Here is a 16,468-nt window from a genome sequence, read left to right on the forward strand (position 1 = left end):
AGCTAAGTACATTATCCCTCACGCTGGGCAGGAAGGGCCAGGTACGACCAAGATGGAGTATAGGGAACAGGGAGAAGCCAGATATTCCAGTGCTCCTCTTTTGTTACAATGGGGACCTGAAATGTGAAAGGAAGCCCAAGTTCAATAGCCAGAAAGGACATACAAATATACATATCATGACATACTCAATACCTGAAGCAGGAGCAGGAAGTAGGACTTCTTTCTATTTTTTATTATTATTATTATTATTATTATTTTCAGAAAGTCCTGAAACCATCCCACTACTTTTTCAAGTTACCCTAAATCTGTACCCAGATATAAATGAGTTGACTTCCTCCTTTCTCTAATTGAAATTATACATAAACCATCCTACTTCCCTTTTTTCCTCTTACTTCAAGCCAATGTTTCTTTCACACACATATACAATCTTCTCCCTTATTTCTGAAGTCCTCTGAGCACTTAAGTACTCAGTTTACAACTCCTGGTAGGCTGATGAGCACTCTTTCCATTATATCTCCATAAAGTTTCTCCTATTAGATGGTAAACTCTTGAGGGGTTCATCTACTTTCCTACACTTTCCATTTCCACGGCTTCTAATGCAGTACTCTGCCCATAGAAGGTACTCAATAGAATTTGCTAGGTTGATCAAAACACTAGGACACAATTGTCACATCCTGTCAGAGACATGTTCTGTCCCTTAACCACATCCTATCATCTTCACAAGTGTTATGTCACAAGTATGTAGAAGATTGGGTTCCTGAAAAGCTTTGTATAAATCCAATTTTCCTTCTAACTTCCATTCTAATTGAGAGGACTTTAGCGGCCTTTCCTATAAGAAAGCTACAGTATGTAACACTTTTAAAGCTTAGATAATAATTGTGATGTGCTTAGCACAGTGCCTGGCACATAGTAAGTGCTATATAAATGTTAGTTATTATTATTACATTATTATATTCTGCTACAGTCTCCACAGGCCCTCTCCATCAAGTCATTAATGACTTATAAACACAGTACTTGGCACATAGTGGGCACTTAAATGCTAGTTGATTAGACACATAAATGAAACAGGAGAACTACTATTTTAAAAGCAAAACTAATTTTACCCCCCAATATAATTGCTATGGCAAAGCCCTTCACTGATCTTTTTTTGTATATTGGAATTCTCTGGGTTTTCTGAGCTTTGCCCCTTTCCCTACCTCCCCTAATTCCCTACCCTAGTCTCCCCATTCCTTTCTCTGACTTGATTAGTTCCTAGGGCCCTGCAGTGGGGCAGGTGGGCTCTGTGCCAAGACAAATGGGAAAGAGAAGGAAAACTGAAATGGGTGGGGGAGGAGAAGGGAATAGATCGGGAGCAGCTGAAATCTCCCTCCTCTAACCAACACATCTGGTAAAAAGAGAAGGCTCCGTCTGTACGTATGGAGCGAAGAAGGCGGGGAGGGTGCAGGTAGGAGAATACAGGCCAGAGAACAGAGACAGAACAGCTGCCCCAGTCCTGGGGCCTCATTTCACCAGACACATCTGAAACCAAGGGAAAAAGAGAGACTCACAGGTACAAAGGGAGATGGACACAGGCCCAGTAACAAGGAAATGTACACTTAAACTCATAAACCTAGTAAAATGTATAGACACATTAAACAGGGGACACAGAAATGATCAGTTAGCAAGTATTTATTGAGTGCTTACCCTGTAGCCAGCATTGTGCTAGAACCTGTAAGAGTATATGGACCCTGCCCTCGAGGAGCTTACAAATACACATACATGCATACATACATACATACATACATACACATACATACAAATATACACAGAAAATGCAGCTGATACATATCCTACACAGTAAGGTAGATTTACACCGTCAGACATACTCAATCACCCTGAGAAACTTTCTCCCACATCTCCCATACAGATTCCAGCATGCGGCAACCCCTCCTTTGAATCTCCCATGCTCTCTTCCCTCTACATCTCCCACTTTTACCCCAGGCACAGTCTTCTCACCTGTCCAGTAGGTCCCTGTGCTCCATCTGAGTGCGTTCTGAGCTGGGCTGGGCTCTGCACATTGCTGAGATAAGCGAGGAGGGCAGGGTTGTCCTATGCAGCAGACAGGAAGTATGAGGGAGATAGCACAGGCCCAAGAATTCCTCCATTCCACCCCCCTCTACATTGGGTACCCCATTGGTGGATGGTTATTGGCTGGAGGTGTTGGTGGGGAGGGAAGGAAAAGGAAAAAGAACTTTTGGGCTGAGATGAGGAGCAAGAAGATGTGTGTATACGTCAGAGAGAAATAGAAAATCACTTTGCCCCACTTCCTCATTTCTAATAGAAGTGCCACCACCACATCTCCTACTGGCACAAAATCTCAGAGTCATCCCTCTGGCTCCTTGGCTTCCTCTCCCGAAGTTCATTATCACCACCTACCATTCAGGGGTTCTAGAAGGACTCTGTCCTTCCCATAGCTCCTGGATTTACACCCCTCTCCCCCACAACTTTCTGGATTTCAGTGGTTTGAGAAAATGCTTTGTAAACCTTAAAGTATTATATAAATGTGAATTATTGTTATAATCAGCACATTATGGGAAGGATTACCCTCCTGGAGTTCTGAGACAGTTACCCTCTCTCTAGCTCCATTCTGGATTGGCCTCAGGGAGGAGGGAAGCTACAGAATCCAAATATTCTTAAAGTCTTGATTGCTTACTGGTACCTCACCACCCTGATAGTCAGGAAATTCTTTATTCTGCCAGGCCTCAAACTCTACTCTAGTAAGTTGAAACTATTCCATCTGGTTTGAGTTCAAAGGAAATATAGAACATACACAGCTGTCTACCCACTCTGGCTGGTGTTAACTATCAGCTATCTGTCTGGCCCCCTGAATATCCGGGCCTCAGACACCCTGATGCTCTGCAACAGCAGGTCTGGCTCACAGTACAGGCGCAGATTTTTTTGTAAACCTTCATTCCAACATTTCTGGAAAGCACCCGTATATCACATTCCGCATCTTGTACGAAGAGCAATACATTTGCCTTTTTCCCAGGAGGGGTCTTCAGGATAATGGAGGTGACCTTTTTCATGGGATAGAGAGGTACAGACAGGCTGGGAAAGGACTACAGGGAAAATGAGAGGTAGGATGAAGCAGTGCGAAATGTGTTAGGTCTGCAGTTAGAGGGCCTGGATTCAGTTCTGCTACTTGGGACCTGTGTGATGTGGGGCAAGTCATTTAACTTCTCAACCTCTGTTTCTCCATCTGTAAAATGAAGTGGTTGAACCGGCCTCCGAGGTCAGCTCTACATATATGATCCTGTTAAATGGATCCCTGAGATGGCCTTTGGTTTCACTGATTACTGATTTTTCTGAAGTTGTGAAGAGTTAATCCAACCACCTCATTGTACAGAGGAGACACAGAAGATGTGACTTGTCCAGAGTCATACAACTAACGAGTGTATGAAGCAGGATTTGAACTCAGGTCTTCCTTACTCCAAGTCCAGTGTAATATGCACTGCAACAACCAGCTGACTCCTAGTGAAGTTAAGTCTCATTTCCACTACATCACTCTCCGTATCCCAGGCCCAAACCCTCTGTTCTTTCCAGCCTAAAATTGTGCTTTAGCCCTTCTCTACCTAGAGAAGACATTGTACAAGATGCGGAATGTGATGTATGGGTGCTTTCCAGAAATGTTGGAAGGAAGGTTTACAAAAAATTAGTGCCTAAGATCCATTTATTTCCTTCTCTCGGGCTTAGAGCTAGCCCGAGGCCAGGTTTTTTGTTTTTTTGTTTTCCTAAAGAGGCAACAGAAAGAGCAACTCAGAGGAAGTGAGTCTGAATCTTAGCTCTGGCACTTTCTGTGTGACGCTGGGCAAGTCACTTAATGTTTTGGGGCCTCAGTTTCCTCATCTGTAGAATGAGGATTTTGGATAAGATGATCTCTTAGGTTTCTTCCAGAGAAAGCTTTTAAGTTCCCTAGCTATTCTGACCTCTCTGTTGGCCACCTTGGACAAGGCTCAGCCTCCTGAGGATTGACCTCACCTGCTTTCTGGATGCTATACATACTTCCTAACTCCCTATTTTTAACAGCTCAGACAACGAATAATCAACCAAGAGGAATGACAATTTTGATTCATGAAGCGCGACCTTTGTGAGCATGTGTTTGATATGATGCCCTTAGTAAATGTCAGGTCAGGTCAGCACACATAAAAGGCCCAGCTCAGGACTCAGCCCTTTAAAGAAGCTTTCAGGGGCTCCTCTCTCCCCTGAACACCTGTAGCTCCTCCTGCTGTGCTCCTGGCGCAGTTTAGTGCTCAGATCTCACATGGTTTCTTCCTCCCTCCAAATTTCCAACATCATAGTCCATCTTCACAGCCTTTTTACATTCATTCATATCAGGGAGGAAGGGGAAGAGTCTGTGTCTAGAGATGGATCTGAGTCCCAATGTTTCCATATAGTATGAGGCTGTGTCTCTAAGATTAGTGAATTAGTCTGTGAATACAAGGGTTACCTAGTATAATGGAAAGAGCAAAGAACTTGAATCTAGAAGATCTAGACTTGAGTCCTGTCATTTACTAGTCTTGTGACTATACACAAGTACCTTCATATCTATGAACCTCAGTTTCCTTATCTGTAAATTGGTTGATAATATTTATCCTACCTAGTTCATACGGTTGTTAGGTACTTTGTAAATATAATAAAGTGAAATATAAATATCAACCACTGTGATTAGTCTTTGGGTCTCTGGGTCTCCCCACCTGTCCTTATCTCCATTTTCCCAAAGGTCAGAGTTAAGGAACAAAGTGGCTAAGGGCACAGACTGCAAAAAAAAAAAAAAATTGACTAGCCCTATATACAGACAAGATAGAAAACTACGTACATGTAGGCTTGGACAAGTGCCATAAAACCACGTCTACTCCAAAATCTCGTCCGCATAGTACCTCCCCTATTAGCTACCTTTGAGTTAAGCCAGTATTTTGAGAAGCCTCCTGTTGCACCATAGTTACTGTAGAGGGGTAGCATATTGCTATCAGCCCAGGTGACAACAAAGATCTTAGGGGAATACAACAGACAAGTGAGCTTTTGACTAGGGACAAAGAGATGGTAGGAAAGTATAGGGCACTGACTCAGGAAAATGGAGCTGGGTGGGGCAATGCTAGTTGAAAACTCTGAGAAACCTAAAAGGCTGCTAAGGAATGTGGGCATTAAGAAGAGTATAGAAGTAGGGAGTTGGGACAGGGAACTCAAAAGAACTATGCCTAGTTAAGAGACCCAAGAGAGGAGACCCTGGGCCATAGAAGGGGTTTCCTAGTGAGGAGTTTCCTGGATATAGTTCTCAAAACTCTGGGGCCTGACTCCATTCATCTATGAATGGTGGTTTTGGTTTGAGTTGTATTTCGTTCGGATACATTCTCAGGGGACAGAGGCCATCATCCATCACCTTCCCCAATCACTCCCATTCCTAGGGGGTCTGTGTGTACTACTATGGGGTTCACCCCACCCCTGCCAGTGACACCCCCATACCTGTATTCACCACTGCTCTGCCGATACCTGGTGCTTGCTTCCGCTGTACTCTCCAAGCTGGGCTGGTAGGACCTGCTCTAGAAGCAGGTTTAAACACACCCACCCTAGCATATCCTGGCATGTCCTTTTCCTGTTCCCAGCACATAACTGATCCCAAGCAGGGGGGAAGGAGAGACACACACAGAGACACGTTTAGATGCATTCACAGGAATAGATACATGCACACACAAGAATAGATACATGCACACACAGGAACAGATACATGCAAACAAAGGAATGGACACACGCAGAAATAGATAGGCACACATAGACCTGCCTCTCCTTGCCCATCAAGCGATGTTTTTCCCGCCTTCAGATAACTCCTCCACATAAGTACTTTTTTTTTTTTTTTTCTGGGAAGACTTCCTGACATACCCACTTTGCTGACATCAGATGAATAATAATCATTGCTTCTGCTTCTCTTTGCAGTTGCCCTTCTTTGGATCCGTAAGATCACTCAGCACATGAGGAGGACTCACGTTTACCCAGTGGCCCTTAGACTGTTGGTACCCAGGAAATGTCCAAGGGTAATAAAAGGAGTCACACCAATATGCACACAATAAGGGTGGGACAACAGTCCATTGAGGAGGCTGGGCAAATGTCAGGGCAGAGTTTCTTAGAGGAGGGCTTTCTTTGCCTTGGGGAAGGGGTAAAATATGAGCTCCCTGAAAGGTAAATGGAACAATGTTTGTCCCCTACCTCAGCTCCCACGGATTCAATCATTCCTTTATGTAAATGATTCCTAGATATATTTACCCAGCCCATTCTTTCTATCCTGAGCTCCAGTCTCTCATCCCTAACTGCCTAACATATATTTCGAACTGGATATCCCACAGCACAGATATCTCAAACTCAACATGTCCAAAACGGAATTCTTAGCTTCCCCTCCAAACCCAGGTCTCGTGTAATTTTAATCTATGGCCAACAGATGTCTCTGGTATCTGTCCCCTTTATTCTGAGAGACAGAGAGAGAGAGACAGAGAGATGGCCTCCTTATCTTGTCCATGCTGGAAGCTCAGGGCAGGGTCCCACTCTAAGTTTTGATCTGGTCCATTTACAATCAGCCCCTCAAGCAACTTGGTGGTCCTCAGCTGGAAGGGGGCTCACTGGATTAATGGTAAATTGAATTCAGACTACCTCTCAGTACAGTTTACTGGAGCTCAGATCCACCAGCCTAAGAGCTGGGATTACAGGTACCTGCCACCATGACCAGCCCTCTGTGTCCTTCTTGCCAATCACAGTGCTACCTGCTAACTACTAGGTTAGGCCCTAATCATTTCTCAGCTGGATTCCTGCAGTGGACTCCTGCTTGAGGTCTCTGCTTGTTTTAATCCATCCTCCACACATCTGCCAAAGGGATTTTCCTAAAGCACAAGTCTAACTAACCATGTCCCCCTCTCCCCCACACTCACTAAACTGCAGTGTCTTCCTGTTTTCTCAGGATCAGATAGAGACTCCTCTGTCTGGCTTTTAAAACTGTTTGCAAGCTAACCCCTTCCCATCTTTCTGGACTTTGTCTAGAATGTCCTCCACAATCCAGCTACACTCTGCGATTAATTATTCCTCATACAAGACACCGCCATCTCCAGCCTCCATGCCTTTGTACTCATTGCCAGTTCCCCCCTTCCACCTCCCCCCTACGTCCCCCCCCCACCGAAGGGCCTGGAAATACTCCTCATTTCTGACCCTTAGACCCTCTGGATTCCTTTAAGACTCAGTTTAAGAGACCCCTCCTTCAGGAGGCCTTTTCCAATTCCCACAGCAGCTAGTGCCTTCCCTTCTCAGACACATGTATTGATCTCACATGGACTGATTTACAGATTGTCTTCCCCTTTAGGATGTAAACTCCTTGTATCCCTAGTGCTTAGCCCAATGCCTAGTTTATAGTAAGTGCTTAATAAATGCTTCTTGATTTATTGATTACATAGAAGACCCTGGAGACTCCAGCTACCCAGATGTGGGGACGCCTTTAGGCACCAGAGATGAGCAACATTCTTAACCACTGGATCAGTGGGATCCAAGATCTGCATTAATCACACTCTCCAAATTTGCTTACACTTTCAACTTCCAATGGCAGGAAGTTGCTTCCTTTATACCCCATAGACGAGACAGGTTTTTCCTCTATAACCCAATTATACAACATGGGGCATAGGTTTCTCAGGATTTTTGTGCAGTGCTAGGACAAAGGGATCACAGACAAAATTGGATCCAAGATTGAAAATAAAGGCTTTATTTACAGGCACCTTTTTGGGGAGTACAGGTATAAGGCAGCTAGAATTCCTTATTATAACAGCAAATGTCCTTCTCTGTTGCCTCATTCCCAGGGACAATGTGAGAGTGGGGTCAGGGGCCAGATGACAAGAGCCTGGGAGGGCTGGACTGGCTGAGGCCAGCCTGAGGGTCTAAGATCTCTCCAAGGGGTCCAAGAGGGATAGTGTATTTGAAGGAATGAGGCTGGAGAAGGGGTTGGGTGTGGGAAAAATTTAGAGAATGAAGAACACTGGGGCAGATCCAAGGGACCATAACCTCTGATATTCTTTGGTTTCCAAGTTCATCCCCCTTGGCCCAGGGTTACACTGTTAAACTCCCGGCTCCAGAGCAGTATAGCCTCTTCGCCTTCAGCTATGTTCAGTACTGAATATGTCTCATTCTTTAAACATCCCAGGCGGAACACCTTTGTGGATATTATAGAAGGAAGAGAAGGATATGGGACAGCAGGATGCAAGATGGAGGAGAAGGAATAGAACTGAACTCATAGAATGCTTGAGCCGTAAGGCACCTTTGAGATCATCTATCCAGTCATCTTCCAGATGAGGACATTGAGGCCTGGACTTGCTTAAGGTCACATAGATAATAGTCAAAGGACCAGGATTAGAACCAGGTTTCTTAACTCCCAATCCAATGCTTTCACCACTATACTTAACTGCTTCCACTAACCCTCTCTACTGTCTTATCCCATTTCTCATCTAGGAAATGCCTTGTTTTTTCCTAAGAATTAGGGAGTCAATGAAGAGGCTCTGGATGGAGGCTTGGAACAAAAAAAAAGGAAAGAGGTATGTGTGGAGAGAACTATTCTCTGCTTTCTAGCAATTCTCAGAAGATCTCACAAGAGACTAGCCTGCTTGGGGTGGGGGCAGGATTTGGTCATGGGATGAGGCCTACATCGGGGTAGGGCAAATCCAGGATGGACTCACCTTCTTGGACTGGTTACGAAGCAGACACTGGTAGCTTTTAAAAGCACAGTAGTTGGGGTACTGAATATGGTCCGAGTCACAGATCTAGACCAGGAGTTGGGGATAAGAAGGTAAGGGGGTAGAAGAGAAATGACAAATCACATTTCCATAATAAAAATCACAGATGATGAAACTGAGACAAAGAAAGTTGAGATAACTTGCCAATCCATGGTCATTCCAATGATAAGTGTCAGAGCCAGGGCTTATACTCTAATTCCCTTATATCTGATTCCAAATCCTACGCTCTTTCCACACTATCACACTGCCTTCTCTAGCGGAAAGAGAATTCAGTGGTGATCTAGTAACTCACACCTAAAGAATGAATCCCTTTAAAACATCTCTGACACCTAGCCTCTCCTTGAAGACTTCTACTAAATGGGGAAACCACTCTCTCCTGGGACAGTCCATTCCACTTTTGAACAGTTCTAATTGTAGGGCAGCTAGGTGGCACAGTGGATAGAGCTCGGGCCCTGGAGTCAAGAGGACCTGAGTTCAAATCTGGCCTCAGACTCATGATATTTACTAGCTGTGTGACCTTGGGCAAGTCACTTAACCCCGATTACCTTGGGGAAAAAAAAAAGTCAGACATGACTGAAACAACTCATCAACAAAAATTGTTGGAAAGATTTTCCTTATGTTGAGCAAGAGCTGTCTCTCTGAAACTTTTACTTATGAATTCTAGTTCTGCCCTCTACTAGGGTTTAAGTATAACAAGCTTAATTCCTTGTTTTTAACCATGGTTCTTCAAATATTTGAAGATATATATTCCTTCTAAGTCTTCATTTCTCCATGGTAACCATACACAGTCCCTTTAACTGATGTTTATAAGACATGTCTTCCAGTCTCCTTACTCTACTTAGGACAGAGGTGGGGAACCTTCAGCCTCAAGGCTGAAAATATTCAGTCCTTTGACTGAATCCAAACTTCACAGAACAAATCCCCTTAATAAAAGGATTTGTTCTGTAAAACTTGGACTCAGTCAAAAGGCCACACCCAAGGACCTAGAAGGCCACGTGTGGCTGCAGGTTCCCCACTCCTGGTAGGAGTTCCCTAATCTGGTTCAATGGTTAGAATGCTGGACTTGAATGAATATTGACTCTGACACTTAGAAAATGGGTGACCCATAGCAAGTCATTTAACCTCTCTTGAGTCTTAGTTTGTTCATCTGTAAAATGATATCAGAGATGGCACCAGACTCCAAGGGTTGTCATAAGGACCAAATAAAATGATACAGAGGAAGTGCTTTGTTAAATATCAGCTATTAGGATCACTGAACCTTGTGGGACAGCCAAGGTAAATGGGATTGTTTCCATTTTACAGATAAAGACACTAAGGCTCAGAGAAGTTAAGTAAGTTGTACAATCAAACCTATGTCCCCTGACTCCATGTCTAGCCCCTTTCTCCCTTTACCATTGCTGCCTGTCAACACATAGACTCCAGCAAATATAAATGACAGAAAAAGAATCCAAAAAGATCTTGAGGAGCTTAAGTAATGGGTCAAATATAATGGGATAGCACAATTAATTAGATTAACATATTAATAGAGATAAATATAAGGTCCTACCCTTAGGTTGGCATCAGTTGTATGAATAAAGAATGGGGGAACACGTGGCTAGAAAATAATTTACATGGAAATGAGTTGGGTTTTCTAGTGCACTGCAAATTCAGTATGTCAACACTGTGATACACATCTTTGGAAAGAATCTGGGAACCCTCAATGTGGGGATTCCTTCCATCAACAGAGATGGCAAGATCTGTGCTTGAGAGGGGCAGCCTCTGTCAAATCTTGACAAAATTTTTTGTTTGTTTGCTTATCTGTCATCTCTTTTAAGCCTTACACAATAACACTCTGAGATAGGGACTATTATCCCCATTATGCCAAAGAGGAAACTGTGATTCAGGGATAATAAGTGACTTGATCATGATTTCAGGCTAGAAAGTATCTAAGGTGAGATTCAAGTCCTATACTCTATTCACTAGGAAAGTGCTGAATAAACCTTAAGACTTTTCAAATGTGAGCTATTATTAGCTATTGCTCCCTTTCATTTTCATATTTGATAAATAAAGCATGACACCCATCCAGTATCTATATAACTGAAAAAAAAAAACAACAATGAAGAACAGCACAAAGCCCCAGTAGCATACTTAGCTAATATCCTCCCCATTTTGATCCTAATTCATTAATCACCACTGTTCACTTAACCAGTTCCAAATCCACCTAAACATAATATCACTTAGATCCTCTTTTCATCTTGTCCACCATGTACCATCATTCTCACTTTCTTAGAACATCGTCCCTCAAAAGTGTCACAGGAAGTGGTATATGAAGGACTTGAGAAATGGGCCTTCAACAAAGGTCATCCTCCTTTGGTGTGGAAATTGGGGTTAAGCGGCTTGCCCAGGGTCACACAGCTAGTAAGTGTCAAATGTCTGAGGCTCAATTTGAACTCAGGTCCTCCTGACTCCAAGGCCGGAGCTCTATCCATTGTGCTACCTCACTGCTCCTCCTCTAATTCTATACACACCCTTGCTCACACTCCAAAAGACTATAGGTCCAAAGCACCTTCTTCTCTTCTCTCACCCAGCTCTCAGTCTCTAGGTCCCAATAATAATAGCCCACATTTATAGAGTCCTTCTCATACATGGTTTCATTTGAACCTCATGACAAGGTTGTGAAGGAGATAGTGCTAGTTATTATTACCCCTATTTTACAGGCCAATAAACTTGTCTAAAACTAAGGGGTGGTAGACAGAAGAGTCAATAATCTGTCTCCAAGTCTAATGCTCCTTCCATTGTACTAAGCTCCTCTCACTGACAGTCCAATTGCTAGGGAGAAGGACCAGAAGCCAAGAAAGGTGAGAAGTGGCTACTTGGGGATTCTCTTACTGGGGAAGTGGCTAGAGTAGGCCATATAAGGAGAAGGGATTAGGAATAGAAGTGGTGGTGGTGACGGTCTCCAGTAAGGGGATGGGGTGTTGGGGGTACTTCACAGTTCTTGTTCTAGTCCAGAAAAAAAAAAAATCAAACTGGGAGGGGAAGACTCTCTAGTTTTCTGGCTAAAACAGAAATAATTCCTATTTACCCTCACTCTGAATCAATCAGGGCCCAAACAATGACCAAGTGGGGTTTGGTCTGGGGCCTATTCTTGGCCAATCAATGAGATTGCTGGCCTTTCAGTGAGAGGGTTCATGGTACCTACTGGAGAAGAGACAGCCTATCTTTCTGGAGAGGATGAAAAGGTGGAAGTTAATCAGTGTCTCTGATTAACAGCTAAGGTCTGAGTAATGGGGCAATTACTAATCCCCTCTTGGCCTCCCTATTCTTCCTTATGCTTCTCTTTCTCTTGCTGAACTCATAGTAGGAGGGAGAGGAGAAGTATCCACATGGTAGGATTAATATGTCTGGTAGAAAAAAAGGATGATTTAGGAAAGTAGGGCGAGAGTTGGGTCAGTGATATGAGGAAACAGAATACTAGAGGAAGAAGGGGAAAAGGAAAGGAGGCAGAGCATGGTATAATAAACAGAGAACTGGACTTGTAGTCAGGAAGAACTGGGCTCAAATCCTGCCTCAGACATTTACTAGCTGTGTGACTCTGGGAAGGTCACAACTTCAGTTTCCTCATTTGTAAAATAAGGAGATTGGACTTTACAGTCTTGTGGGCCTTGATAGTCTCCTCCAACTCTAAATTTATGATCTTAGGAGTCTGTATAATAGGATTTTAGAACCAAAAGAGATTTCTGAGATCATCTAGTCCAAATCATTCATTTTCCAGATGTGGAAACTAAGGCCCAGGATAGTTAAGTGACGTGTCTAAGGTGAAACAGTTAGTTAATGGCAGAGCTGGCAAAAGCCCCAAGTTCAGTAAACGTTCTACTATTCTATGACTCTGCCTCTCCTTTCAAGTACGGGAGTTAATCTTCTCATTCCTTTGGGAAAGGGAGGTTGCGTGAAGTGAAGAAAGAGCAGCTCTTTTGTTTCCAAGGTTATTGAGCCAAATTAAAGATACTAAGGTCACATTGTGAGGGCTAGATATAGAACCCAAATCTCGCCCCTTCTTTAAACCATAGGCAACTAACAATAAAGCATATTGGAAATGCTCTAAATTTGGAAAAAGACTTGAGTCTAAATCTACCTCTGTTACTCTGTAGCAGTGGACAAATCACTTAACCTATGTGGGCCTTATTTCTTCAGTGGCTCTTTTTTCTCAAAAAATCAAGAGTCTGGACCAGATGATCCCTAAGGTACCTTTCTTTTTTTTTTGCTTTTTTTTTGTTGGGCAATGGGGGTTAAGTGAATTGCCCAGGTTCACACAGCTAGTAAGTGTGTTATGTGTCTGAGGTGGGATTTGAGCTCAGGTCCTCCTGAATCTAGGGCCTGTGCTCTATTCATTACGCCACCTAGCTGGTGCAGGGAAAAGTTCTGACCTTGGAGGGGTAATCTCCATCCTGGAAAGAGAGGAACTCAGTCTGTAGCCATTTGGAGACCCAGGTGTCCTCACAGCCTTTCGTGGCCAGCTGACCACACCAGAAGTCCATGCGAAGCCCCCTATACAACTCCAGGCCATAATACTGGCCCTGTATTACAGGGCCCACCTGCAATACAGTGTAAATATATTCGTCTCCTCCTTAAACCTTCTCAGCACTGCCCCAAGGCCATGATCTTACCTCCCCAAAAAAGCCCCAGAGCTATGATTATCCTGAGCAATGAGTTCCCTGTGGTCATGGCTGCCTAAATTAGGTACCTGTACGTCTGTGATGACATGCTGGCCAGAGAGCAGGGGGCTGAGAAACTCTGCATTATGGGTTTCACTGCAGGGCTCCCGCTTCAGAAGTACCTCTGACTGGCATTGCTCTAGCTTCAGGGAGCAGAATGCACAAAATTGGCAAGTGTCCATGTGTCGTCGCCCAAAGCTATCACACACCTGGAGGCAGAGAAGGCAATGAAAGAAGAAATACTGGGCTATAGTCTCCCTCTCCCATCCAAGAACAACCTTTGGGAATTAATTCTAGATGTAAATACCTTACAAAAGAGGAAGAAGAAAAATATGCAGTTAAATGGGCAAGGACAAGTAGGGAGACAATAAAACTAGATCCAAGTCTCAGGTTCCCTGGAATGGGATCCGGATTCTCTGGATATCAGAGGTAAGGTTCAGGGTAAGGGGAGGAAAAGAGGAGAACTGGATCAGTAAATGCCAAGAAGAAAGGTGCACAGCTGGATTCTAAGACTAGAATCTGGTCTCATCAATTTAGGGATCTGAACAACCAAATTGAAGTCCCTGCAAACTCTGGAATGGTTGTCAGGTTAAGAGGTCTTTACCTTTCATTCACAAAGTTATGAAAGGAAAAACCCTTTACAGAAAAAGGGAAGAATCAGAAATTAATTACTTCATAGCCTAGCACAATGCATTGTACATAAGAGGCACTAAAAATGATGTCTGTTGAATGCAATTTTAAAAATTGGATGCCACATTGGAGAGGGCATAATAGGGTAGGCAGAATGGGTAGGAGTTAATAGACAGAGGCCATCCTCCATATTTTACAGTGCTGGTCACACTAAATACATTCCTGCTCGATCAAGCTGAATTGAATACCATGTTCCCGACGCCATAAATCTGTTCTTCAATATGTTGCCAGATTTTGGTCAATGGGTTATCAGGGCAGCTGCTTGAAAGGATTGCGTAACACAACACCCACAGGGCCTCCTCTCCAGGCACAGAGAGAAGATTTGAGGAAGATATCTGAGCAGTGTGGGGGTAAGTTCTGTAGACAGAAAGACATATGCACCATAACACAAAGACAAAAGGCAGCAATGAGAATTAAAAAAAAAAAAGAGTAAAACATATACCCATATTTTTCCTTCCATCAGCCACCCAACACAAGGCCACAAACCTAACTCCTTGAAAAGAACCTTAGAGATCATTTGATCCAACTCTCATTTTACAGATGAGGAAACTGAGGGTAGGAAAGCTGAAGGTTGCAGAACCAGAACTAGAATCCAGATTTTCAGCCTTTCAGGTTCAGTGTATCTTCCACTGAAATGAATGGGTACATGACCCTTCTCCCTCTTGCCCATGCCAATAGTGCCTACAAAATCAGGTCGGGTAAAGGCAGAGTAAGGGTGAGACAATAAATTAGCTTCAGAAGTCCTGGTGGATCTGAAAGAACTCAGGCTTGGCCTGGGGAGGTGAGACTGCTACACGAATCTACAGAATGGTATTTGAGGGAACCTCTCATTATCTTTTACCTTCCAGAAGAATCCTCTTCATCAACTTGGGGGGTCACTTTCTGGCCCCTCAGAGACTGGGCTGATTGAATGAGTTCCCTGATGCCTTCCAGCACTGCAGAGCTAGCATCCTCCTCCCTCATCTGGTTGGTAGAGGGGCCATTGGGAGATCTTGTGTGAGCCTCCCTCCTCTTCCCTTCCAAGGAGAGGGAGGGCTGTAGTAGCTGTTTTGTGTCTGTGTGAAGCTGTTCATACCAGGTTTTAGGGTTCAGCCTATCTGCTGCCATGGAGAAAGAAAGAGAGGAGAAAAGAATGGAAGGGAGGAAACAATTAGGCAGGGCAGCCTCTGAAGATTTCTCTCCCCTATTTCAGGCTCATGCTGACAATATACTATTGACTATACTCACATTCACCTGAACATTTCCATGTGCATATAGGTGCACAACTAAATATATAGGTAGAAATAAACATAGACTGAATCAGATACATACATTCATAGATGTAAAAAGCATGGGTTCAAAAAAAAAAGCATGGGTTCAGAAATGTGTTAAGTACAGAAACAAATACTATTGTTAAAATAAAATAATTTAAAATTTAAAAATACATATTCCACATAGGACATGAAAATTGGCAAACTGGTAGTGAGAGGGAAGTACTGTTTTTGATACCATCCCACCACCCCTAGCACCATTCCCCTCTTTCTTCCTTAACCCCTGCTTCCCTATCACACCAACACCACCATATTTAAATTAAAGAATGTTGGAGCTATAAGGGAACTTTGAGACTATCTAATTTAACCCAGAAGAGGAAACTGAGTACAAAGGGAGACAGAAGGACTCAAACCAGGAAGCATAACGTAGGTCTTTAGACCCCACGTGACCAATGCACTTAAAATTAGAAAGGAAGAAGGTAACTGGGGAAAATAGAACAAAACAAAAACTTTTGCTGCATATTTCTGTGGTAAAGGTTTTATATCCAAAATATATTGGGAGCAGATGGAAATTTATAAGAATAAGAGTCTTTTCCAAATGATAAATGGTCAAAGAACACGAACAAGTAGTTTTCAGAGGAAGAAATCTAAGCTATCAGTAGCCTAATTTTAAAATGCCCTAAATCATTAAAGTACAGAAATGAAAATGTGGGGTTCTACTTCACTGCCATAAGATTGGCAAAGTTGACAAAAAAAAAGGAAAATTACAAATGCTGAGGGATTATGGGAAAACAGGTACATTAATGCAGTTTTAGCAGCACTATGAATTTTGCAGTCATTCTGCAAAAGCAATTTAGAAATATATCCCCAAAAGTTATTACACTGTGCATATTCTTTGACTCAGCAGTACCATTCCTGGGTCCATAAAAGAGAGATCAAAGAAAGTAGAAAAGGACTCATCTGTAAAAGAAAATAAAATATACACATACACATAAGTTGTGTGTGTGTGTGTGTGTGTGTGTGTGTGTGTGTGTGTGTGTGTGTG

At 43.1% G+C, this 16,468-nt stretch overlaps 1 protein-coding gene across 3 annotated transcripts in view; it reads right to left on the bottom strand.

Annotated features, from left to right (window-relative positions):
- Position 1: 1 nt before the first annotated feature.
- ACRBP (acrosin binding protein) overlaps positions 2 to 16,468 on the bottom strand; it is a 19,991-nt gene continuing 3,524 nt past the window's right edge. Inside the window, exons 5-10 of one of the 3 annotated variants that reach the window (XM_027843341.1) lie at positions 15,015 to 15,273; positions 14,362 to 14,530; positions 13,513 to 13,692; positions 13,196 to 13,363; positions 1,996 to 2,088; positions 2 to 116 (exon numbers count right to left, since the gene is read on the bottom strand). In XM_027843341.1, coding sequence (XP_027699142.1) covers positions 12 to 116; positions 1,996 to 2,088; positions 13,196 to 13,363; positions 13,513 to 13,692; positions 14,362 to 14,530; positions 15,015 to 15,273 — 974 coding nt within the window. In that variant the 3' untranslated portion in view covers positions 2 to 11. Of the gene's footprint in view, positions 117 to 1,995; positions 2,089 to 7,745; positions 8,213 to 8,732; positions 8,817 to 13,195; positions 13,364 to 13,512; positions 13,693 to 14,361; positions 14,531 to 15,014; positions 15,274 to 16,468 lie in introns of those variants that run through there. The other 2 variants (XM_027843340.1, XM_027843342.1) reach the window with 2 other exon arrangements.

Source organism: Vombatus ursinus, unplaced genomic scaffold (assembly GCF_900497805.2).
Source record: "Vombatus ursinus unplaced genomic scaffold, bare-nosed wombat genome assembly UNPS02014906.1, whole genome shotgun sequence".
In the NCBI taxonomy this organism is placed as follows: Eukaryota; Metazoa; Chordata; class Mammalia; order Diprotodontia; family Vombatidae; genus Vombatus; species Vombatus ursinus.